The 23,435-nt window shown below is 44.0% G+C and overlaps 8 protein-coding genes across 8 annotated transcripts; 4 read left to right on the forward strand and 4 right to left on the reverse strand.

Annotated features, from left to right (window-relative positions):
• Positions 1–36: 36 nt before the first annotated feature.
• Positions 37–4,788, reverse strand: PCOAH_00042550 (Ubiquitin-activating enzyme; the record flags this gene model as incomplete). The annotated part of the gene is made up of 1 exon (XM_020061039.1): positions 37–4,788. One exon carries the CDS (start codon positions 4,786–4,788, stop codon positions 37–39), a length of 4,752 nt encoding a protein of 1,583 aa, XP_019916405.1.
• A 2,082-nt stretch (positions 4,789–6,870) lies between these two features.
• On the forward strand, positions 6,871–8,817 carry PCOAH_00042560 (Uncharacterized protein; the record flags this gene model as incomplete). The annotated part of the gene is made up of 1 exon (XM_020061040.1): positions 6,871–8,817. The coding sequence occupies one exon, from the start codon at positions 6,871–6,873 to the stop codon at positions 8,815–8,817; it is 1,947 nt and encodes a 648-aa protein (XP_019916231.1).
• Positions 8,818–9,473: 656 nt separating this feature from the next.
• PCOAH_00042570 (Uncharacterized protein) lies at positions 9,474–11,241 on the reverse strand (the record flags this gene model as incomplete). Its single annotated transcript, XM_020061041.1, has 6 exons — positions 9,474–9,851; positions 9,980–10,046; positions 10,488–10,555; positions 10,677–10,795; positions 10,984–11,047; positions 11,158–11,241. The coding sequence occupies 6 exons, from the start codon at positions 11,239–11,241 to the stop codon at positions 9,474–9,476; spliced, it is 780 nt and encodes a 259-aa protein (XP_019916985.1).
• A 1,070-nt stretch (positions 11,242–12,311) lies between these two features.
• On the forward strand, positions 12,312–15,884 carry PCOAH_00042580 (Isoleucine--tRNA ligase; the record flags this gene model as incomplete). The annotated part of the gene is made up of 1 exon (XM_020061042.1): positions 12,312–15,884. The coding sequence occupies one exon, from the start codon at positions 12,312–12,314 to the stop codon at positions 15,882–15,884; it is 3,573 nt and encodes a 1,190-aa protein (XP_019916412.1).
• A 517-nt stretch (positions 15,885–16,401) lies between these two features.
• PCOAH_00042590 (Eukaryotic translation initiation factor 6) lies at positions 16,402–17,145 on the reverse strand (the record flags this gene model as incomplete). The annotated part of the gene is made up of 1 exon (XM_020061043.1): positions 16,402–17,145. The coding sequence occupies one exon, from the start codon at positions 17,143–17,145 to the stop codon at positions 16,402–16,404; it is 744 nt and encodes a 247-aa protein (XP_019916742.1).
• A 1,347-nt stretch (positions 17,146–18,492) lies between these two features.
• On the forward strand, positions 18,493–20,022 carry PCOAH_00042600 (Uncharacterized protein; the record flags this gene model as incomplete). The annotated part of the gene is made up of 1 exon (XM_020061044.1): positions 18,493–20,022. One exon carries the CDS (start codon positions 18,493–18,495, stop codon positions 20,020–20,022), a length of 1,530 nt encoding a protein of 509 aa, XP_019916529.1.
• An 826-nt stretch (positions 20,023–20,848) lies between these two features.
• Positions 20,849–22,243, forward strand: PCOAH_00042610 (Apurinic/apyrimidinic endonuclease Apn1; the record flags this gene model as incomplete). Its single annotated transcript, XM_020061045.1, has 1 exon — positions 20,849–22,243. One exon carries the CDS (start codon positions 20,849–20,851, stop codon positions 22,241–22,243), a length of 1,395 nt encoding a protein of 464 aa, XP_019916836.1.
• Positions 22,244–22,363: 120 nt separating this feature from the next.
• On the reverse strand, positions 22,364–23,044 carry PCOAH_00042620 (Uncharacterized protein; the record flags this gene model as incomplete). Its single annotated transcript, XM_020061046.1, has 1 exon — positions 22,364–23,044. One exon carries the CDS (start codon positions 23,042–23,044, stop codon positions 22,364–22,366), a length of 681 nt encoding a protein of 226 aa, XP_019916076.1.
• Between the last annotated feature and the right edge of the window lie 391 nt (positions 23,045–23,435).

Genomic DNA, 23,435 nt, shown 5'->3' on the forward strand with positions numbered 1-23,435 from the left:
CCCCCTGCAGTTGGTAGCCATTTCCGAAAAGCAACCTCAGTGGTAGTGCACATTGACCTGCACGTCGGGCAGGCTAACTTCCCTCCCTGCACTGTCCGTAGCGAAGATATGCAACACGTATGTGCTCGTCTCTGCATATGAATTTGCATCTCCCTTGAATAGCTCACGCAGAATAACGGAGAGGCTTTTCCGTCCCGAGTGTCTAAAAGAGGGCAACTGAAATTTCGTGTAAATGATTTTGTCCCTCACCCCAATTGTCTGAATAGATACACCGAACAGAACCTCCAGGGATGCCACCAGTTCGTCCAACGTGACGTCCTCCCTAGTTTCTTTACTCCTCATGTTTATAAATGCTTTTGCTTGGGTGCTCATTTGTTCCGTATTTTTTTTCACTTTTTTTAAAGTGTTCACTAGATCGGCTAGTGCCTTTTCCCCCTCCGCCTTGGAAAACTTTCCTCCATTTCTGCTCTGCTCCATCATTAGGTGCAAGTTCTTTTTTATGTCGCAAATGTGTACAGATGCTTCCTGAAGAGACGCTTCATCTTCGGATGCGGTAGCCACCGTGTGGAGATCATTCAGGATGGAGTCTGCCAAGTTGGTTGCCTCGTTCGTACCACTCATCACGTTGTGGATCACCCCGGGAGGCGCTTTCTTCGTCACCTTTTGCAACGCCCTACTCACCTCGGCCAGCTTGCCCACCACGTAATGCTCCCCCTTTTGGTAGTCGAACGGACCAACGGGCAGTCCGCACTCCCCCACGGTGCACTCCCCGTTACCCTTCCTCTTTCCCCCTCTAGGATAAATATCAACATAGAGATAGTTCCAAACGGAAAACTGAAATCTCCTCATCAATTCTGACGCTGCCTTTTCATAAGACAAGGGGGGGCACACACTATTCAGCTCAGAATGGGTAAAAAAATTATCCTCCAAATTCACATAATGGTTGTTAACTTCGCTCGACAAGATTTCTAGCTTGTCGTAGGGCACGTTAAAAAAGGAGAATATCACTTTTCCGTTTTTTCTAATGTAGACCTTCCTTCCGTATGTGTAAATGGTTAGGTCTTTTAACTTTTCCTCGCGAAATTGAGTTAGATCCTCTGGGGTGGGTTCCTCGCGCCGTAAAGATTGGCTCCTTGGGTGGTTTTCCCCCATTTGGGCTTTCCTCCCACGCGACTGCATCAAATGGGCCAACTTGTACAACTCGAGGGACGCCAACGCAGAAATCGCCGAAACGACCGTCACGATAGACGGCACAATGTTGTTGCAGACTTTAAAAAACTCCAGCATGGGAAGCTGAGCAAAGTTGTAGTTTTCGTTCCGTATGTTCGTCAGGCTGAACACGAAGTTTATGTCGTCCTTGTCGTCCTGCAGGTTACAAATCAGGGGGGTGAGCAGAGCTACTTCCTTACCGCCGCGGGTAGTTGCATTGGCCGTCACACCTGCTTCTTTTCCCACCTCGTCCTTCTGGCGCTGAACCCACCGTAGAGCCAAAATAAACACAGGGTTGTTGAACAGGTCTAAGAGTTCCCTCTCGATGGAAGCGTAGAACTCCCGGTCGGTATTCTTCCGGATGACAGAGAGGAAGTAGAGCAGCCGCTTCACATCCACGCGCAAATCATTCTTCGACACAATTTCTCCTATGGCGTCCTCAAAGGAGGGCAATTTGGAGGTCCCCACTTGCTCATCCTTAAAAAAGAAGACACCCCCATACTGACTGTTCTGGCTAGCCAAAATGTCTATCAAATTTTTGAAAACTTTTTTAAAAATTTTCAACGCACATTGGTAGAAGAGTAAGTGATTTTTATTTCCCTGCTGGAAGGAAACCGGCTTTGGCAACTTCTGCACTTCTTCAAAATACTTGTGCAATTCTGCTTCGTTGTTTTTCAGCAAGTGGATAATATTTCTCACAAAGGTGTTTTCCCAGAGGAGTTCCACATTTTTGTGAACGTCGGAATTGAAATACATTTTTGTTAATTTAAAAAAGTGGAGCAAATTGCTCACATTATCGTAGGTGCATAACTGTCCAATAAAAGAAACAGGGTCATTTAAAAATTTATTCATTTTTATCACATTGTCTGTAAAATAATGGTTATAAACGCTTCTTGCAAACTGGATTACATGCTTGGGGTGTTTGGGGAAGGATGTAATGGTGCATGAGTTATTCGCCTCCTGGTCGGCTTCCCCATTGGTCGAGTTACTTGTGTAAGTCTCACTTGCGAAGGGGATAACTATTTGGCTACTTCCCTTCAGACCCTCTATGCCCGCTTCGACCATTGGAATGGAATTCATCACGCAGAATGTGTCACACACTGCTCTGCTTTGGAAATTGTCCAAACAGAGGATGCACACAATGGGGGTGGTGCTTCTCCTCATAGGCGATCTTTTTTTTATTTTCTCCTTCCAGTTAGGTCCCTCCAAGGATGTACCACCGTTTATGTGTGTCTCCTTTTGGTCATTACCCCTCGAGTGAGAAAACAACCAATTCAGAAGCAAGCCCCGGTTCCCCAATATAGATTCATCCACCTTCATTTTCACAAAGCCACAGTTCACATCCGGATTTAACTTCTTAATATTCTCTGCAGCCACTTGGCACTTCAACTTTCCCACGTCTTTCGAACCGAACAGGAACTGCCTAGACAAGTTGGATTCCTCAATCAGATCATAATCGACCACTTGGATCCGCCCCCCAGGGGATATGCCACTACGCGAGGAAACCCCCATCAACGCCAGCAGCTTCAAAAACTCACACCCCAAGGCGCCTGACCCGACCAGCAAAACATTCAATTCATTCAGATATTTCTGAAATTGGGGCCCAAAAAAATTCAGCTGGTGCATGTGCCTTCCGTGATACTTGTGAGTAATTTTCGCATAGCGAAATAAATCCCTCTTGTCGAAAAAAAAGGTCTGGTGAATGGGTTTGAACTTTTGCGATACACCTTTTAAAATTTCTTGCGTCACCAAAGAACCAAAAAATGCAGAAAATGGCGACAGTTCAATATGTGCAGCTGAACAAAATTCATTTACTACCTGAATGTTCATATTTTTTTTTTTTTTTTTACACCAGTTTTGAAACGCTTGAATGTCCTCTGGGGTGAATATTTTCTCCCCCTTCTTATGTTTTATCATTTCTTCGTAACAAAGGAAGCACAACTCTTCGTCGCTCACTTGGTCTCCTTCATCAGGACGGTTAAACAACGTCATCAGGAGGGACCACGGAGAATAGCTTTTTCCCCTGTCCAGTTTTCGCCGCACACCGTTTAAGTATTCCTCCAAACTTTGATAATTTAACCTGACCTGTTCAGGCACTTTTTTGATACTCATATTGCGGGGGGCATTTTTCAAAAGGATTTCTTGCACACACTGATTGGAGCTTTTTCCTTGGAGCATCTTCCTCAATTTTTCAAACAGACGGATACCGAGATGGTGGCTCATTCTTTCTACATACTGCACAACTCTGCGGGGGATGAGATACCCCACAAACGTGTCCAGTGCATTTTTTTTTTTCAAAATGGAGACGCGGATTTTGTTACTTCCCTTACACACGTCTGTAATTTCGCAGGGGATATTCACCACCTGCTGATTTGAATCTTGCACACGTAGAATCAGGACATCCTTTTCGCTCAAGTGAACTTCCCCATAGTTGGGCAAAAGATGCAGCACGACGTGATCATCGCCTGCTAGTTCCACTTTGCTTATGTCGTACGACTCCCCATTGTTGTTCGAAGTGGAGTAAGTAAATTGTCCAAAGTCGACAAAAATGCGCCCAAACAGACCCACAGTATTTACACAAATGAACTTTTTTTTCTCTCCTTTCACACTGCCCCCTCTGCACAGATTATTCAGTTTTATATTAAACTGGTCACGTTGATTTGCGGATACAACTACGTCGTAGTGTTGCATAGCATTTTCAACACTTGTCACCACTTCAATTTTGCAGTTGTCATTCAACTTACGCATGTTCTGCACACAAGCTATGCTTTTTTTTTCCTTGTCTATAAATTTCTTCTCGCAAAAGAAGAGGTTATCTACGTCGTCGACGCTCAAAATGTCATTGTCATATATTCCTATTTCCTTCACTCCGCAGAGAATTAAATTTTTGCATATTTCGCTACTTACCCCGTTTAGGCCGATGACTAATATCTTACTCTTTCGAATTTTTTTCTCTTCTTCATATCCGTGCGTGTATATTTGTCTGCTATATTTTTTTTCCTTCTGCAGGAGGTCCACACCATTCGGTGATAGAGTTTCCTCATTCGGATGGTCTGAATCACAGTTAAGTACTTGTTGCTTGGTCGTTTGTCCCTTTGCCCGTCTTGTGGAATTATTCATATGGCTAGCAGTGTCACACAGGCTTGGTTTTTTCCTATGTAGACCCTTTGTGTGTTCGCTTAACTGTGGCCACTTCTTTGGGGCGTCCCCCTGTAGCACATCCGTTAGACCACCTTCGAAACTCCCCCCCTTGGCATTTTTAAAACCGCTCGCTACATTTTCAAGTGAGCATTTCTTGGAAGTGGAACAATTTTTCGATTTGTTATCCTCCCTTTTTACTTGTATACTACAGAGTTTGCTCAAATTTTGTATACTACCTTTCCATTTTTTCCTCCTTACAGCAAAGTGTCTCCTTTGTATATTCTGCTTGTTGTTGAAAACGTCACAAACGGGGAGAGACAACCTACCGCTATCAACCTTAACCGTGTTGTAATTTGATATGCGACAATTGGACGGGCTTGCTGTGTGTAATATCACCCAAAGGATAAGAAGGCAAAATTGTTTCGAAACAAAATTCATAGTTTTCACACCTCATGTAGGTTATTAAAAATAAGTGGGTGAGCGAAATAAGCTCCTTGTCTTATTCTGGTGGGGGGCGTAAAAGGAAGAAAAAGAAATTATATATTGTGTCCCCGTCCATTTTTACGTCCGCTATTTGTAAGGAGTTCAACCTGGGTGAGTTATTCGTCTCCCCAATGGGTTTCTCTATTTTTTCTCTATCTCATGTGAGCGCTTCCGCTGGCACTTCTCTACACGGCAGCGCAGCTCGTATTTTTTATCCAATCAATTAGCTCGATCCCCGCTGATTCTTCCTTCCACACTTTCGACTTATGGAAGAGTTGTTCTTACGAAGGTGCCACAATCAATATGCAGCAACATCGCGGGGAGAACATTATGCGAACAGAACGTCTTTTCATCTTCACAACTCCGTTGCGAATGGCATAAGTGCGTTCCCTTCCGTTTTATCATTTATCTTCTTTTTTTTTTTTTCTTTTTGCGTGCCTGCTGGGATTAGCCCGTCTTTGGGTGTCTCCTGCTTGCGCATCTGTTCCGGCAGGTCAATCCCCTTTAATCTGCGTTGTTATCTTTCTCCGCTTTTTTGAATTATCCCCTCAAACTGTTCATCTCTTTCGCCGCGGGATGCCCTTAATCTTTCTCCTTCCCCTGTTGAAAAGCCGCACGATGAATGTGCGCTCTGACACGAATTCGGCGTGCGATTCGGTCAGTTACTCGTGCAAACATCCCCAATGGAGTTCACTCATCTGATAATATCTTCGCCCTCAGCTTTGGCGGGTTTCCTTCTTAAAGCGCATATCCTCATCTATCTGGGTTAATCATTTGCGCTCTCTTTTTAACTAGGTGAAATAAGTCCACAATTTAACTTCTTACAAAAAGGCGGCGAATTTTTTTTTTTTTTTTTATTGGCTTGTTCAGGCAAAAGTGTATTTTTTTTTTTTTTTTTTTCGCTACCTGTTCAGGTGAATGTGTTAATTATTTTTTTTTTTTAGCTGCCTGTTCAGGTGAATATTTTTTTCTGCAGTATGCACATGGGCTCTCCTATATATATTTATTTTTTTTTTTGGAACCCAACTCTGCATGCACATACACTGAATGGAGAAAACGCACCAAAATGGCGGCATGGAGAAAGAAGTCTCATTGTTTAATCTGTCTGCGCTTTTTTTCCCCCTCCCCACAGATGAATTTTTCAGAAGCGTTGCTTTTTTCGCGGTTTACAACATGGCGAATCAGCAGCTACACGTTCCGCAAAACAAGTCCGGTTGGTGTGTGTCTTCGCCTCGCGCGATCATTTGTACAACCGTTGTTTGCGTCTGTTCGCACAACTTTTCGCGACAAATTTTTGCAACCAACATTTGCAACGAGCATTTTTAACCAACATTTTTGCCCCTTTAAAAACATGCGACCTCTCAACATCGCCATGTACACACAAGGGAAATGAGATGGGAACCACGTGCACAAATTTTTGAAAAAGAAAAGCAAAAAGAGGACTCAGCTGAACACTTGCTTGCCCCTGCACATCCTGTTTCATCGCTTTGGGGAAAAACTTCGATCAGGACTTGCTCTCACTATGCGCGTCTTTTTTGTCGTGCTGCGCGGAATGTTCTCTTTTTTTTTCCGCTTCGTGGTTGTCTTTTTCACCGTTTCGCTTTCTTTTCATTGCTTATTTTTTTTTTTCCCCCTTCGATAGAACCTGCCTTACCAAAACGTTTTTGAATTTCCCCCCCTTTTAAAGTAAACCATGTATGTGCTTCCCTTAGCGAACTGGTACTTGCACGACCCCACTTCCTTGTGCCTGTACCCATACCTCTACGCACTTCTGTGTCACTACATATGCATTTGCTACTTATACGTATCTCTGTCTCCTCTGGTTCGCTTTTACATAATATGCAAGCAAATTTTTATCATCCTCTGTTTTGCTCTGCTCTTTATAATGGAGTTTAACTGTGAGGTGATTTACTTCCTCTTTCTGTGAGTGGGGCGGCACTCCAAATAGGTGTCCCTTTCCGTAAGCTTCATGCGATCGTTCGACTGAGGTGTTGTTGGGGTTATAACCCATATAGTATCTTCGATGAAAAGAGGCAGATGGATCCTCCCTCGAAAGATACTTGCTGCTACTGCTTCGGCAGCACAGATGGAAAGCCGTACCACCACGTCATGTGGAAGTCATACAAAATGTGTGTCCGATGCAAAACCAACTTGAAAAACTGCTTCTCCTGCGAAAGGAAAATAAAGGAAAAGACATCCTCACGAAGTTACGCCCCTTGCTGCCAATCCACATACGATAATTTATGTGACATATGTTGCGAGCTACCCATCATCTGTTGTGATAAAAAAGTGGGGGATATCATACCTGAAGTTTTGTACCTCCTAGATTTATACATGGGGATTAGGGTTCCCCCCAATTTTGTAACCTACCAGAATATTTACACCTTTAACAAGGAAAGGTTTAACGACGCGAATCATCGCTGCACGTTTGAGTATGACCACGTTGGGTATGCGCAGAAGGGAGAGCCAGCCGAACTCAGCGAAGTTGCAGCAACGGGAGGGGACCCCCCACCGAATGGGAAAAACGGCAACATCATTGAAGGAGATTTCAAATCGGATCAGAACCAAAAAGGGGGCATAAAAACACTCCTTCGGAAACTAACTCGTTCGAGACATCGGTCAAAAAAAAGAAAAAAAAAAAAGGACATGTCACGAAAAGGTGAAGGACAAAAGGTGAACTTTTCGAGCCCGTCAAAAAGTAACAAAGTAGGAGAGGGAGATAGTGGTGGAGATTCCCACCCCGTCGTTCCCTCTACAAAGCTACCCCCCACTGGGGGGAACAACCAGCGAAGTAGGGAACGAAAAATTCACAAACTGAAGAAATTGGTTTCCACAAAATCGAGTGTATACAGCAAGGCAGCGGCGCCCCTCTTGGACTACATCAAATTGCTGAGGAATCGGAAGAAGGGAAGTAGGGAAGACAGGCGAGGCAGAATTTCTCTACACAAGACGGACGCAACAGTGGAAGAGGAAAAGAACAACAAAACGGAGACAGACAATATGAAGAACACAACGAGGATCTCGACCCGCATTGCGGCCCGGATCGCATCTAAAGCGGTTACTCAAACGGTTTACAAAACGACTGCCCAGACGGTTGCCGAAATGGCTACCTCGACAGAACTGAAGTCGTACGATTTGCATCTCGTGCTTTCCTTTTCCAACCAACCGAACGAAGAGGAAATTTTCACACGGCTGTTACATAACGAGCTGAAATATACCGATGTGTTATACCTACGGAATATGTTGAAGCAAAAGGAAGATGGAGAAAGGACCATAGCATCGTGCAACTGTGTAATCGTGTCACAAAAAAAATTACTCCTTTTGCATGAGCAGAATAAGATGATACAAAATTATGCCTATAGAAATTTAAAACTACATGAACTGTTGCCAAAAAATAATGAGCACATAAAACTGGTTGATCATCTCTCGTTAGCTAATTGCTTGCCAGATATTTCCTTCTGCTTTTACATGTCCCACGAGCTGATGCATACATATCTATGGGTCTGCCATTTAGACACATCTGTGCACTTTGAGGAAATACAAAAAATTGTAAAGAAGCTCCACTCGAAATCTTTTCATGTAGGAAGTGAAAACAACCGTGGGGATAAATTCCACAAAAGTTTAGCTTATTATTTGTCACCTGCATTGGAGGAGGCCCTGTGCGTGTTTGCGTCTGTTCAGTTTATGCATCACGTGCGGGAGGTCAACACAGGTGTGTGCGAAAGTGGACATTCTTATGATCTGGGAGGTGAAAGTATCCATGAGCGTGAGGACGAGCTGATAAACTACTACATCAGAACATGCGAACGGGGGGGATCCCCCATGTATGGCAAAAACTATCGAGAGCTAAAAAGAATGATGAAGAATTATACGCTGGTGGATATTCTGCAAATCATTGGCGACATAAAGCACGCACGTTTTTACCCGGTGGTAACTCTGCGATTACTGCGCGCTGTGATTTCCTCTATCCGTGTTGTAAGTTAATTGGGTGGGATAAAAATGCGCTCATGGAGGAGACACCCTATGCATAATACCTCTTACTCTCACCATTCACATTAGCTTTTTTGTCTGCAGTCCATGTTAGGGCCTTTTTGACACATCTTTAGACCGACGTTACTTCATCTCTACACTGTGTCAACCTTTTTAATGCGCACAAAATGGTCGACGAGGATTTCCCCCTTGTTCGGAATTTCCACAGAAGGTAGTATGCCCTACCTTGTTTCCATCTCCGTACGGTCAATTAAACCTCGTGTACAAAAAAGAAAAAGGGTAGACCCGCAGGTTTAAGCTTATTCCATAAGTTTCAAATAAGACAACAAAAAAATGATTAAAAAGGTGACATGAAGAGCATACTCATATGTACATGTAGCATACACGTCAAGCACGTGGAACACACACACAGGAGGGTGAGGGAGGGGGAAATTTTCTCCCTTGTTGGCCATTTGAAAGAGGCACAACTGGGAGGGGAATTAAATTAAACATATGGAGAGATGAACCCCGTGGGAAGAGTAGAAGCCAAACCGAAACAGTTGTCAATCTGGACAACTTGACGCATTTAGGAAAAAAAAAAAAAAAAAAAAAAAAACGATTTAGCTAGCCAGCTAGCCAAAAGGTCATTATTTTATTTATTTTTTTTTTTTTTAATACTTGGCCATGATATACCTTGCCCGCACAAAGGTGAACTTCTCCCCGTTATATGTGAACTCACAGCTTTCATTGGAGAAGGGAGAAAATTTGATGTAGTCGTTTACACGTATATCCATTGGCACTTTGTTATTATTCGAATCGTAAATACCATCGCCAACTGCTACAACAAGTCCGTCTGTTGATTTCTCGTTCTTGGCCTCAGGCATTATTACTAACGAACTGGACGCTGCGTTTGTGTCTACTAATTTGATAAGCACGCGGTCATAGAAGGGGGTGACGTTGTCTGGTCTCACCTCCACGGAAGCATCGTTTATTTTGGCGAGGATTTCTTCGTTGGATATTAGCAGGCACTCCTTGTCGTTGTACTTCAGCTGCGAGGGGTGAGGAAGCAATTCGATTGGTGTGGAAGTAGATCGGTTGGTGAGGAAGCGCAGTTCCGTTTGCCTCTCTCATAGTGGGGGCGTCCACACAGGACACACGTTCCTCCGCAATGTCTTACTTTGGATCCATCGCTCGGGTTGAAAATCACGACATCGCCAACCTTGATGTCTATCGGTACTCTTTCCCTGCAGAGTAAAGGGGGAAAATATATATATAATAAAAAAAGCCTCTCCGATAGCTCACATTTTTGTAAAGGCATTAATCAGGGGAGGGTAAAAAAGGGGAGCCATATTTCTCATCCGTAATGGTAACCCCTTTTTTGTGGATCTTTTTTCCTTTTTTTTTCTCATGTTTGTGTTTTTTTTTTTTTTGTTCCACGTTTTTCCTTCCACAAGTGGGTAATCGAAAAAGGGATTTAAAAAAAAAAAAAAAAAAAAACGGCCTTTCTTTTTTGCGCCTTTATAGTATTCTCTTTTTAAAATTGAGTTTGTTTTTAAAAATTCAGCCTATTTGCGCAGTGTCCATTCGGGTGCAATTTTCCACTTTGAGGTGTAAACCCCCCATTTTGTATGTGGGGTGTATCAACTGTGCCTCCTCACCAGCACACGCCGGTGGTTTGTTTTTACCCGTTTTTGGTGTTGACAGCTCCGGTGCCCACGCCTAGAATTTTGCCGATGTATTGGTTCTTTCGCATCTGCGGGGGAGGGGATGACGAAGACCATAAGTGATGAAATTGGTAGACGAATCAGCAGTTACAGAGATGCATAGTGCAGTGCTACGCCACCTGGGCGCTACTTCACACCGTCCAAATTTACCGTGTCACCGATGAAGACGCCCGCCTCCGTGGTATCATACGCTTCATCCTTCTGCACCAAAACGAACTCATTCAGAGGAGTCAAAGGCCCCCGTATAATCTTATTTTCCAGTTTGTACTCTGAAAAAAAGAGGGTGAAATTTAAGGATGGTGGTGAACTAGGGATAATGCAACGTTCGGGTCGGACAGGGGTTACATGCACCCACTATACACACATGAAAGAGGTATCTCATCCTTCCATTGTGTACCCCACGCCATGCATAAGACCAAGGGGCATCTTTAGGAGGGTGGAGAAAAAAATGACGAACCTGTAGCCCGCAGCCTCTGCGAAGAACTCCTCTGCAGTTGCCTCGGATTGCTCGTAACGAAATTCTGAAAAGGGGAAAAATAAAAAAGTATAGTTGCGGTGAAGTGAAGAGGTAGAGACGTGAACAGTAAAGAGGGCCGAATGGCAACTCCGTTTTCAGCTCGGGGGGACTCACCAAATTGCTGCTCACAGTAACCCTCTTCGCCAGAGCCGCCGTCAGGGAGATGGCAACGAGGGATGCCAGCGAAGAGAACTTCATCTTGGGAAGGACTGTCCTGGGTTATGCACACATAAATGTATAAGCTGCGTGTGTTGCTTGCACGGGTTCTACTGCCTCTACAGTTACTATGGCTTGTGTGGCCTGAATCCGCTGCACAACTGGTGTGGAAGAAGAGCGCTCTTCGAAGCAGGAACTGCGAAATAGGCAATAATGCGACGCTCCAATTTTTTTTCTCTTTCATATGACACCCTCTCACGGCAAGTATTTCAACACATGTGCAGGAACTCCGTTTTACAGTTAGAAGGAACTTGCACGCTGCTGCAGGAACCTATAGTTAGGGTGTTCACCGGAGAGGCTTATGCGTTATCGCGTGGTCAATGCTTTCGCAGATGGATATGCTCAATCAGCTCGTACAACTGCTTTGCGAAGTAGAACTTTTTTTGCAAAACTCTGAGGGGCATGTGCGAATCCCCGGGTCAGCAACTCTCACTGCAACAGCTGCCGTGTGGCGTTTAACTGGCAAAAAAAAAAAAAAAAAAAAAAAAACGGCCTTCCTACAGTGCCTCACATATATGCATGCACAGAATGTAGCACCAGCAGTGCATATACCCTGCGCCATTTGAGGCATACCCCCAATTGTATAATTACGCACACGGTTATGTAGCTTTGCCAACTAGCCCCTTCCTAAGCAGGACGTCCTCTTCGAGTTCCTTGCGGTGCGAAAAAAAAAAAAAAAAAAATGCAACTTAACGCAACGACAACGCAAAAAGCGGAAAAATGCTACAACGTAAAAAAAAGCTGACGTAAAAATTTATGGTATGAGGAGCCCCAAATGAGGAACTCAAAATTCGTGAGTAAACATAGGAGCGTAAATTCAGGAGAACAACGGAAACGCTGAAGTAGAAAATCACGGAGCTTACAAACGGCTCGTTCCACATATTAGCCAGCTTTGTGAAGAACCGCGTCAACGGGAGAATGTTTTGCCAACAGCTGAGGTAACTGCTACAACTACCCCACGTGCAGGGTTATTTTCCCCACAGTTTATTATTTTATTTATTTTTTTTTTTCCGCCACGCGCATCGGTGAGGATCCCTCGAGACGCAACGTTTATGCTCAGGCGAGGGGCAAGAGCCAGCGTATTCATCGCGGAAAGACGCGTGGCAGCAGCAACCCTGACGCAGCGGCGGGGAGGCACACAAGGCAACAAGGCCAAGTGGACCCTAAGTTTAATTAATACAAAAATAATGGAGGGAGGATCGACCACCTACGTAACATTCGAAGGGGTTTCGGAAAACCCCAACATAGTGGAGGAGGAACATAAGGTGCTCTCCTACTGGAAGAGCATCGACGCGTTTAATACTTCCAACAAGCTTGCCAAAGATAAGAAGGCGTTTATATTTTACGATGGGCCTCCTTTTGCCACAGGGCTTCCCCACTATGGGCACCTGCTAGCAGGAATAATAAAAGACTGTGTGACGAGATACAACTACCAATGTGGGTTCTCCGTCGAGAGGAAGTTCGGTTGGGATTGTCATGGACTCCCCATTGAATACGAAATAGAGAAGGAAAACAATATTAACAAAAAGGAGGATATTCTAAAAATGGGTATCGATGTATATAACGAGAAATGTAGAAGCATCGTCCTGAAATATTCCAACGAGTGGGTGAAAACGGTGGAAAGAATTGGCAGGTGGATCGACTTTAAGAACGACTACAAGACTATGGATACGACTTTTATGGAGAGCGTTTGGTGGGTTTTCAGTGAACTGTACAAAAGGAATTACGTCTACAAATCTTTTAAGGTGATGCCTTACTCATGCAAATGTAACACCCCCATTTCGAACTTTGAGCTGAACCTCAATTATAAGGATACCCCCGATCCGAGCATTATTGTTAGCTTTGTTCTGTTGTCTGACTTTCCAGCCGTGCAGGAGGATTACCAGGTGGAAGAGGCGAAGCAGCTGTTAGGGGAGAAGTTTTCTCTATTGTATAACGAAAAGAGGGAGGACTGCACCGAGGGGGAAAGTGCAACAAAATGTGTTTCTTCCCCTATGCATAGTGAAATCCTCGCGTGGACCACCACCCCCTGGACGTTGCCTTCCAACTTGGCTCTCTGTGTGAATGAAAATTTCACCTACCTTCGCATCTACCACGTGAAGAGCAACAGAGTGGTGATCGTGGGGGAGTGCAGACTCGAGTGGGTGATGAAGGAACTGAAGTGGAATGTCGAAGATTTGCAACTGTTGAATCGGTTCAAGGGTAAGTATCTAAAGGGGTTGAGGTATAAGCCCCTTTTCAGTTACTTTTACGACAAGCACAATTTTAAGGAGAGGGCATATAAAATTTTGGCAGACGACTTTGTGACAGACGATGCGGGTACAGGTATAGTGCACTGTGCGCCTACATATGGAGAGGACGATTTCAGAGTGTGCAAGAATAATGGTGTTATCGACCCGGAAAAATCTATTTTTATTGATCCCATAGATGCAAATGGCTACTTCACCAGCGAAGTAGAAATGGTTCAGAACCTTTTCATTAAAGAAGCAGATAATGTTATAAAGAAATATTTGAAAAATGAAAACCGACTGCTTAGCAATAATACCATTGTGCATTCGTACCCATTCTGCTGGAGAAGCGACACCCCCCTGATATATAGGGCCATTCCAGCATGGTTTATCCGGGTGAGTAATTCCACCAAAGAGCTGGTAAAAAATAACAATACCACTTATTGGATCCCTTATCACATTAAGGAGAAGAAATTTCATAACTGGATTTCTGATGCAAAGGATTGGTGTATTAGTAGGAACAGGTATTGGGGGACACCCATCCCTATATGGGCAGACGAGAAAATGGAATCAGTAGTCTGTGTGGAAAGCATCTCCCATTTGGAGGAACTCTCCGGAGTGAAAAACATAAGTGATTTGCATAGACACTTTATTGATCACATCGAAATAGATAACCCTAAAGGGAAGGACTACCCTAAATTGAAGCGTATTCCGGAAGTGTTCGACTGCTGGTTTGAGAGTGGCTCCATGCCGTACGCCAAGGTGCACTACCCATTCGATGTGGAGAAAGAAAATTTTGACAAAATATTTCCGGCGGATTTTATCGCAGAAGGGTTAGATCAGACAAGAGGATGGTTCTATACTCTGCTCGTCATTAGTACGTTACTGTTTGATAAGGCCCCCTTTAAGAACCTCATCTGTAACGGTCTTGTGCTTGCTTCAGATGGAAAGAAAATGAGTAAAAGGTTGAAAAATTATCCCGACCCTATGTATATTTTAGAAAAATACGGTGCCGATAGTTTGCGTCTTTACCTTATCAACTCGGTTGCTGTGCGAGCTGAAAATTTAAAGTTCCAAGAAAAGGGAGTTAACGAAGTGGTGAAAAGTTTCATCCTTCCGTTTTATCACAGCTTCCGATTCTTCTCACAGGAGGTGACTCGATATGAATGTTTTAAGAAGAAGCACTTCCTATATGAGGAGAAATGGGTTTACAGAAACGACAATATAATGGATAAGTGGATATTTTCCTGCGTCCAACAATTGACAAAACTTGTGCACGCAGAAATGAAGGCATACAAACTTTACAATGTACTACCGAAGCTTTTGCAGTTCATCGAAAATTTAACAAACTGGTACATACGACTTAATAGGGATCGAATGAGAGGTACCCTGGGGGAGGAGAACTGCTTACAATCGCTCTGCACCACGTATAGGACTCTCCACCTGTTCACCGTGCTAATGGCCCCCTTCACGCCCTTCATTACGGAATACATATATCAGCAGTTGCGTAAAGTGGGCAAAGCCACCGTTGCAACAGCACAGGAGGACAGCGCAATGAGCGACAATGGAATGACGGACCAAAGTGTGCACTTCCTCATGCTGCCCCAAGTGGATGAAAACTACGCCATTGACTACGAAATAATTGAGCTCATCGAAAAAATGAAGGCAGTCATTCTGCTAGGGAGAGTGCTTCGAGAGAGGAGAAAGGTAGCCAGTAAGAAGCCACTAAAGAAAATTACCGTTTTGCATCCCACGAAAGATTACTTCGCAAAGTTTAACCAAATAATGCACTACATAAAGGAAGAGTTGAATGTGCTCCACGTGGAGTGCTCCAACGACACCAGCTGCATTGACTTCACGGCAGTACCCAACTACAAAACGTTGGGCAATAAATTAGGAGCAAATTTAAAGACCATCCAGGGGAAAATAAAAAACATGGACTCCAACTCGGTTAAGCAGTACCAGCTGGAAGGGAAGATCACCTTAGACGGAGTGACCCTCGAGGGAGACGACATCCTTATACAGATGAAGCCAACCTTCCAAGACAAAAACACAGACATTATAAGTAACGAATCTGTAACGGTCCTCATCGACTTCACCTCCGATCAGCAACTAGAGAACATGGCAAACGCAAGAGAACTCTGCAACCATATACAGAAGATGAGAAAGAACCTATCCCTAAATCAGAACTCTCCTGTTAAAATGCACGTATACATTGCGGATGAGGTGCTACGCAACAACATGCTAAGCGAAATGGACTACATTAGGAAGTGCCTCCGCCGTGAATTGAATGTGCTGCCTTCCCAGGGCGATTATGAGGGCCTCTCGGGAAAGATGCACGACGAGGAGATCGTCCTGGCCGGCTGCCCCGTCCGCCTCGTCTTCGCCCAGGTTTAGCGCGCCATACACGTAACAACAAAATTAACTCAACCATTTAATCGTTTTATTCAAATAAGTTTATTTTATTAATTTTTTTTTTTTTTTTTTTTTTTCCGTTTGGTTGTTGCGTTCACCACTGGGGGGGGATACATAGGAAGAGAAAAAAAAAAAATTAATTAATAAAAAATTAATTAATAAAAAATTAATTAATAAAAGAAGTGGATAAATAGAGGAAGGAAAAGAGAGGGATCCAATAACATTGCGACTTCGTGGGGTCTCTGCCCGGTGAGGCGCTTCCCCATCGGGTACGGGGGGATTGCTTAGAGAAGCTTCTCATACACGTTAACCTGCTCGTGTGGGGTAGGCCTTTACCCACTGGCGAGAGTAAAAAAGGAAAAATTAGACAACAGGTACGGGGGAGGTACAAAGATTGGGGAGAGGACATATATGTTTCGTGCGTGTGGCCGGTAGGGGTTGCTGTGTCATCTTGACAATGCAAGCATGGCACTGCTCCTACGCAGAGACGACTGGTTCACTAAATCATTGTCTGAATTATTGACGACTTGTATTTGAAGTTGTCTTCGATGTTTGCATCCTCTATGCTGTTCAGCTTAAAGACCTTTTCAATTATGCTTAACTCAATGGCAGTGGTATCCATACCACAGAAGGCTGACCAGTCATTGGCCACCAGTCCAGCCCCGATGAGGTCACTGCCTCTATTAACCGTGCCGGTAATTAAAGGGATTTGTAAAAGTTCCGAAAGCTCTTCAATTTCTTGGGAGGAGGTCATAGCATGTAGGAGTCCCCCATTGTTGGTAAAATAGGAGTAGGTACCTACAAGTAAATTTCCAGCTATAGATGTACGAAAGACTTCTATATCTAGGACGTCTTGTATTATTTCTTCCGTCTCTCTGTCTATATCTGTGTGAACTAATCCCACGTAATCATTAGCCGTTATGCAATTACCCAACGCGGAAAGACGCTCTTCGACTCTTTTTATTTTTACATTTTCTGGGAGGGCGTTTCTTAAGTGGAGGAGTTCCTGATCTGTACAAATGCTCGAAACGAGTAGACCCTTCCTATTCCCGACGCAAACTCTTCCAATAACTTTAGTACCTCCAATGGTGGTATACACGAGGGGAATATGTTGGGATAACTCCGATTCGAACACACTGGAAAAGTTTTCCGACCCCCCCATGGCAATAAGTGCATACGAGTTGGTCAACCTGGAGAAGACGCCAACTTCGTTGGAGTTCTCGAACTGCACTCTGATCGCCATCGTAAAGAAAATGGGAAGAAGCAACAGGCAGGGGAGTGGAGTGGTGAAGGGCAACTTCTGTCTTGGTTAGCTGCTGGTCAAATAGTTTCTATGCTGACGTGCGTGTTTGTCTCTCCTTCCTCGAGGGCAACTCCCAATCGGCTTGTTCTTCCCCTCCCCCACCTGTACTGGTATATTCCCTTAGCAGTAAGTACACCTATTCCAATGCGTTGTTAAAAAAACAAGTCCAGTCGAGTCACACGTATTTGGTGAACACAAATGTTAGGGGTTGCCAACTGGGGCCACCACCTCTTCCTGTTAATTAAAACTTGCTGCTACTTTTTTGCACGTGGTGGGTAGGCAGCGCTGCAAAAAAAAGAAATTAACGGAATGAAAAAGCTAAATAGGCATCCCTTTTTTCGCAACCCTTTTGGCAATGTAGAAGTAAGTTCCTTCTCCTTCGGGAAGAAAAAAAAAAAAAAAAATAACAAACTCGGCAATTAATTGATGACTGATGATTCATGATTCATAGGGGAGTTCTTCTCTTCCTCCTTTCTGTGGTTATTTATTTTACCTAACCTGTTTGTTCGATCGGTTATGTTTTTTTTTTTTTTTTTTTGTATTGCTTTTTTTTTCTGCGCATCGGGAAAGCGGCGCTTTTTTTTTTTATTTTCCTCTTGGCGCGTCCCCGGGGGATGGGGAGCCAATAATCATATCATTTTGGAAGGAAAAAAAAAAATGCGTGGGAGTATAAACTGGATGCCTCAAATGGAGAATACAAAATTCATTTAATGAGTATGTTTGTGATGAATACGCCGTGTTACTCTCCTGGCGAAGGTTACAAAAAAGCGATGAGAAAAAAAAAAAAAAAAAGCAACGCCACTATAAACTGTAAAGGTTGAACGCGTTATCTACTTCGCTACATGCATACGCTTGTTTGTGAATCAAAACCGAGTTGATGACTCAATACCACCCTTCGCATGGCTACCATTTGAGCGACTCGTCCTTATTTTTGCTTGCCGCTCACCTACTGTCCCGTTTGGGGATCCCCAAACAGCAGGGAAGGACAGCAAAAAAAAAACTGCCCATTTATTAAAAGTGACTGCATTTGAAACAACCCTTGGAAAAGTCTACAAAGAATAGAGTAACGGCCAAAGCGGCAGAATTGCCCTACCAGGAAGAAGTCACCACTTGGAACGCTCAAGAGGATCCTCCATTGGAATGAATTCCATTTATGGCACCCATATTTGACCAGGCCGATAAGAGGACGCTCCCCGGAAGACATAAAAAGGAGTTCGGCCGTTTTTCCATTTCAACCCGCACCGTTTGAAACTCCACTGTGAGGCTACATAACCACATCGTTACAAAATGACCGACGGGAGGAAGACGAAACGACGGAAAGGGGAGAAGGGGGGAAGGCCACCCCTGTTGAAACACTCCAAACTGAGGAGGAAACTTTTTTACATAAAAATGTATTTCGAGAGGAAGCGTCATGAGGCTCGTTCTGCTCATCGCCGACGTGATGATGAAGGTAACTCTCCTGGTGGATGTGCTGCCCCTCCAGTGACGTTCGAAGAATTGGGAGTGGAAGATTGGCTTATCAAAATAAGTAAAACGGTTCAAATTAGTCACCCAACGAAGATACAGCAGTTGTGTTTGCCACTCATAATGAAGGGACACAATGTGATTGGGACGTCCGAGACGGGGACAGGAAAGACGATATGCTACTGTTGGGGTATTCTGCAAGAGTTGAATAAAAACTCTTTTGGGGTCTTCGCTTTAGTGCTTCTCCCCACGAGGGAATTAGTAGTCCAAGTGGTGGAACAATTCCTTCTCTACGGATACAGGATAGGAATAAAAATCCTCTCATGCATTGGTGGGTCTTCCCTGATTGAGCAGCGAAGGGGGGTGTTAGCCAAGCCACACGTGGTTGTGGGCACCCCCGGGCGAACCAGTGACATAATGGAAAACTGCGAGGACGTGACGAACTGCTTCAAGAGGCTAACCTTTTTCGTTCTGGACGAAGCGGACTTACTCCTGCAGAAGTGCTACGAGGAGAAACTTGCCATAATTCTTCGTAACTTACCCAAGCGGCAGGATGGAGGAATCGAACCAGTCACCGGATCAGGAAGCGGGTCACTGTGTGGCGGGACACTGTGTAGCCGGATTGGCAGACGGAGGACCCTCCTCTTCAGCTCCACAATCACGGATTCGCTAGAACTACTAGCCAACTCCTTCCCTAATGAAGACCTAATTCTCGTAAATGTGAACAAAAAGCAAAAGCCGCTGAAAAACCTGGACCAGAGGTACATCTACGTGGATGAAATCGCGCAGATGACCTACTTGGTGTATCTATTACGGAAGGAGTTACCTGACCAGTCAGGCATTATTTTTACAGACAACAGTTATAGATGCGAATTAGTATACACGGTGTTGTGCATGCTGGGGGGGTTCTCCGTAGAATCTATACACTCATCAAAGGATCCTAAAAAAAGGTTAGCTGCCTTGTCTAAAATAAAAAACGGAGGTTGTAAAATTTTAGTAGCTACAGACATAATCAGTAGAGGTATAGACATCCCAAAAACTTCCTTCGTCATCAACTTTGACTTCCCCAATGAGGCCGTTCTGTATGTTCACCGAGTTGGAAGAACTGCCAGAGCGAACAGGAAGGGTGTGGCCATTTCCTTTGTGGACAAACGTGACGTTAACTCGTTTAATCACGTTAAGGAAATAATGAAGGGGGCGTTGAAGCCGTGGCGCTTGAAGAAGAAGGAGGTGCTCCAGGATATGTTCCAAGTGGGCCGTGTGCTGAAGAAGGCGGAACTGCTCCTGGAGGAGAGGGAGGACGCCCGTCGTGAGCACCGACGCATGCAGAGGTTCGTCCACCGGGCGGCGTGACCCAACTGACTAGTACAGTGGGTTACAGCATCCAAAATCTAGCCCACCCAGATGATGACTCTTCCGATTGGCGTACTGTAGAAGAAGCGCCTGTATAATCCCCTCACCATCGCTTTCCCATTTGAAGAAATTTCCTTTTTTTTTTTTTTTTTTTTTTGTGTTCACCCGTACGTGTAGGGTTTATTTTATTATTTTATTTTTTTTCTGTTCATGGTTAGCCATTTCGGGGTAATGCTATGCGCCCCCACCCCCCTTGGCAATTTGTTCGTTTGGCCGAACCGTACGGCAAAAAAACAACTTCCCTTTGCGAAGCTTCGAATTTGTGTAATTAATTTTTAACCCGTTTGAGTTCCCATTTTGGTACTAATTTGACATGACCAAGTCGACATTTTGCGGCGTCATAAGGAGTGAAGTGCCAAGCAAAAGGCGAAAAGTTACACTTCACCCCTGTGTGTTTGGTTAAATGGGCTTGGCTTAGTCTCCTCTCCTGGTCTCAACGCGACGCACGACGACTTCCCCAAAGAAAAAAAAAAAAAAAAAAAAAAAAAAAAAATCATCGCACAGGTAAAATATATATACACACGGTATAGTTACCACTTTCTTGCTTTTTTCTCAACTATGTTTGGGACGGGACCACTTCCAGTATTCCCATCCTCATTGCGCAGTAAGCGATCTGTTCAGGTAACACGTTAAGGCCCTGCTGATGCTTTAGCCTCCATGAGATGACGCCGCCACAACAATTCCTTTGAGTGATCAACTCCATGCAAACGTGCCAAGCGGCTACACCAGTTAAATGTTTTTTTTTCCCTCACCTCTCCTCCTCTGTATGGTACTGGCCAACGCCCTCAGGGGGATAAAAAACAAACACAACGCATTTCACCGTCTGGGCTTCATATCACCCCCGTGGGGAAAGGGCAGTTTGGGCTACCCTCGTGGTGGAGGTAACAAAAAAGTTGGAAGCATACTCGAAACGGTGGGTGCCCCCCAGAGGCGCTTCCTTTTCCGATTAAACATTCAGAAGAGAGAAGGTGATCCATTGGGGAAGTCATACCGTGTGAGTGCACTCCAAGGAGGTGAGAACATCCCACCGGTGGTGTCTGTCCAAAAGGAATCGTCACACGAAATGAGTGGTATCAAAGCGGAGACGAAGTTGAAGAAGGAGGAGGAGGTATCTGTCTCGAAGAAAAAAATTGAAAAGAAGGAAAAGAAAAAAGGTACACAAATAAAAAAGGAAAAAAACCCTGTTAAAGTTAAAGAGAAAATTGCGTCCATTTATCCCCCCATCCCGAAAAGCATAGACGAAAGGTGGAACGACTTTAATATAATACAAAAGTATGCAAAAATTACAAACGTCTATCTGGGGGCACATATATCAGCGGCGGGAGGAGTGCAGAACTCTCCAACGAACTGCTTCAACGTGGCCGGACAGGCTTTTGCATTATTTTTAAAAAACCAGAGGAAGTGGGACAGTCCTCCTTTACCTGCAGAAAATATAAAACAGTTCGTGCAGAATTGTAAAGCATACAACTTGGACACCAAGTTTATTCTACCGCATGGGTCGTACTTAATTAATCTAGCCAATCCGGATAAGGAGAAAAGGGAAAAATCGTATCTCTCCTTTTTGGATGACGTAAAAAGGTGTGAACAGCTAAACGTCCCACTTTATAATTTTCACCCAGGATCAACAACAGGGTTATGTTCCCTCGAGGAAGGAATTAAAAACGTCGCCGATTGTATTAACCGGGTGCATAAGGAAACTTCCAACGTGGTGATAGTTCTTGAAAATTCAGCTGGACAGAAAAATTCAGTGGGGTCAAAATTTGAAGACTTAAAAAAAATTATTTCTCAAATTGAGGACAAGTCCAGAATTGGAGTCTGTCTCGATACATGTCATACATTCGCAGCTGGATATGACATACGATCTTACAACGATTTCGATCTAGTGATGAAAAAGTTCGACGAAATTGTAGACGCCAGTTATTTGAAAGCTGTTCACCTTAATGACTCCAAGTCTGATCTTGGTAGTGGCCTCGACAGACATGAGAATATCGGAAAGGGAAAACTTACTCTGGACACCTTCAAATATGTAATGACATCTAAGTACTTTAAAAATATTCCCATCATTTTGGAGACCCCGGATATTACCGAAGATGAGTCTGTGTATAAGTACGAGATAAGGTACCTCTACGAGATGGTTGTAAAATCGGAGGGGGAAAACTAGTCACGATGAGGTGTAGTATGATATACAGGTGATATGGGTGATACGGAAAGGGTTTGTGCCTCCCACCATAAATTTTTCTAAGGGTTCCTTCACGCGAAGATCCTAATGAGCCATTTTGGGTTACCCCCCCGAGAGGAAGTCGTCCAGATCCCCCACACGGTCGTCCCCCAAACCGATCAAGTATTCTGTGAAATTACGTGGCAACACGGGAACATGTCTGTCCTCTTCCAAACCGGTAAAAAAAAACTTGGAGACAAAACGAAAGGGAAGAACCATGGACTCCTTCTCATTTCTCAAGGGAATTTCTGGATTGTCCACAAAAGGAATATCCTTAAATTCTACCTGTTTTTCTAAAATGATGTGGCAAACGAGCACGGCAGTGTTTGTCGTCATCTGCATGTCCCCAAGATTTCTCGAAATGACAAACTGGCACTTTCGCAGAATGGAGGTCCTATCATCAGAGGGAACATTTCCAAGTATCCCTCCAAAGAGCAAATAATCCAAGTGCTCCTTATCTTTGCATGTTAAAATGTCCTTCGCTTTCATATCTAATAGACATATTTTTTCCCACTCGAATTTTTCCTTCAATTCACGGATGGGTTGTTTGTAGCAGGTGGGGTTGTATTTTTTCGATACTTCACCGAAGGGCCTGTCAAAATTGGTGAATATCACATTTTTGTCCTTTACCGTTTCGCATATGTGTATATACTCGAGAATGCTCCAGTCCTCGAGCTCATCCAGGTGCTCCACGATGTACTTGGGGGGGTTCTCCCCGACCAGCGTGCCCGCCTCGCCTTCCATGCGGGTGGGGCGTATTAGCTAGCGAAATGTAAACCAAAATGTAATCGCACTACTTTTATATGCTTCCTTCTAGGAGAACTTCGCCCCCACTGCAACTGTACATTTGCCCGACGCAACGGCCCTCTACAATGCGGAACCGGTTGTAAAAAAGGGGGCAACTCTTCACTTGGCCAAATCGCGCAGTTGTTTTTTTCACTACGCCTTTTTGTATTTCCCCAATTGATGAATTTTTTTTTTTTTTTTTTTTTTTTCGCACTTTTTACCTGACTTGTTCATAATTTTTTTTCCCCTTTCTGGTATTTTTTTGGCTAACTCGTTTTTAAGGTGCTTGACGTTTTTGCACCGAAACGGGGAACATAAATATAACCCTTCCGGGAATAAAAAAAAAAAA

This window comes from Plasmodium coatneyi, chromosome 12 (genome assembly GCF_001680005.1).
Source record: "Plasmodium coatneyi strain Hackeri chromosome 12, complete sequence".
NCBI lineage: Eukaryota > Apicomplexa > Aconoidasida > Haemosporida > Plasmodiidae > Plasmodium > Plasmodium coatneyi.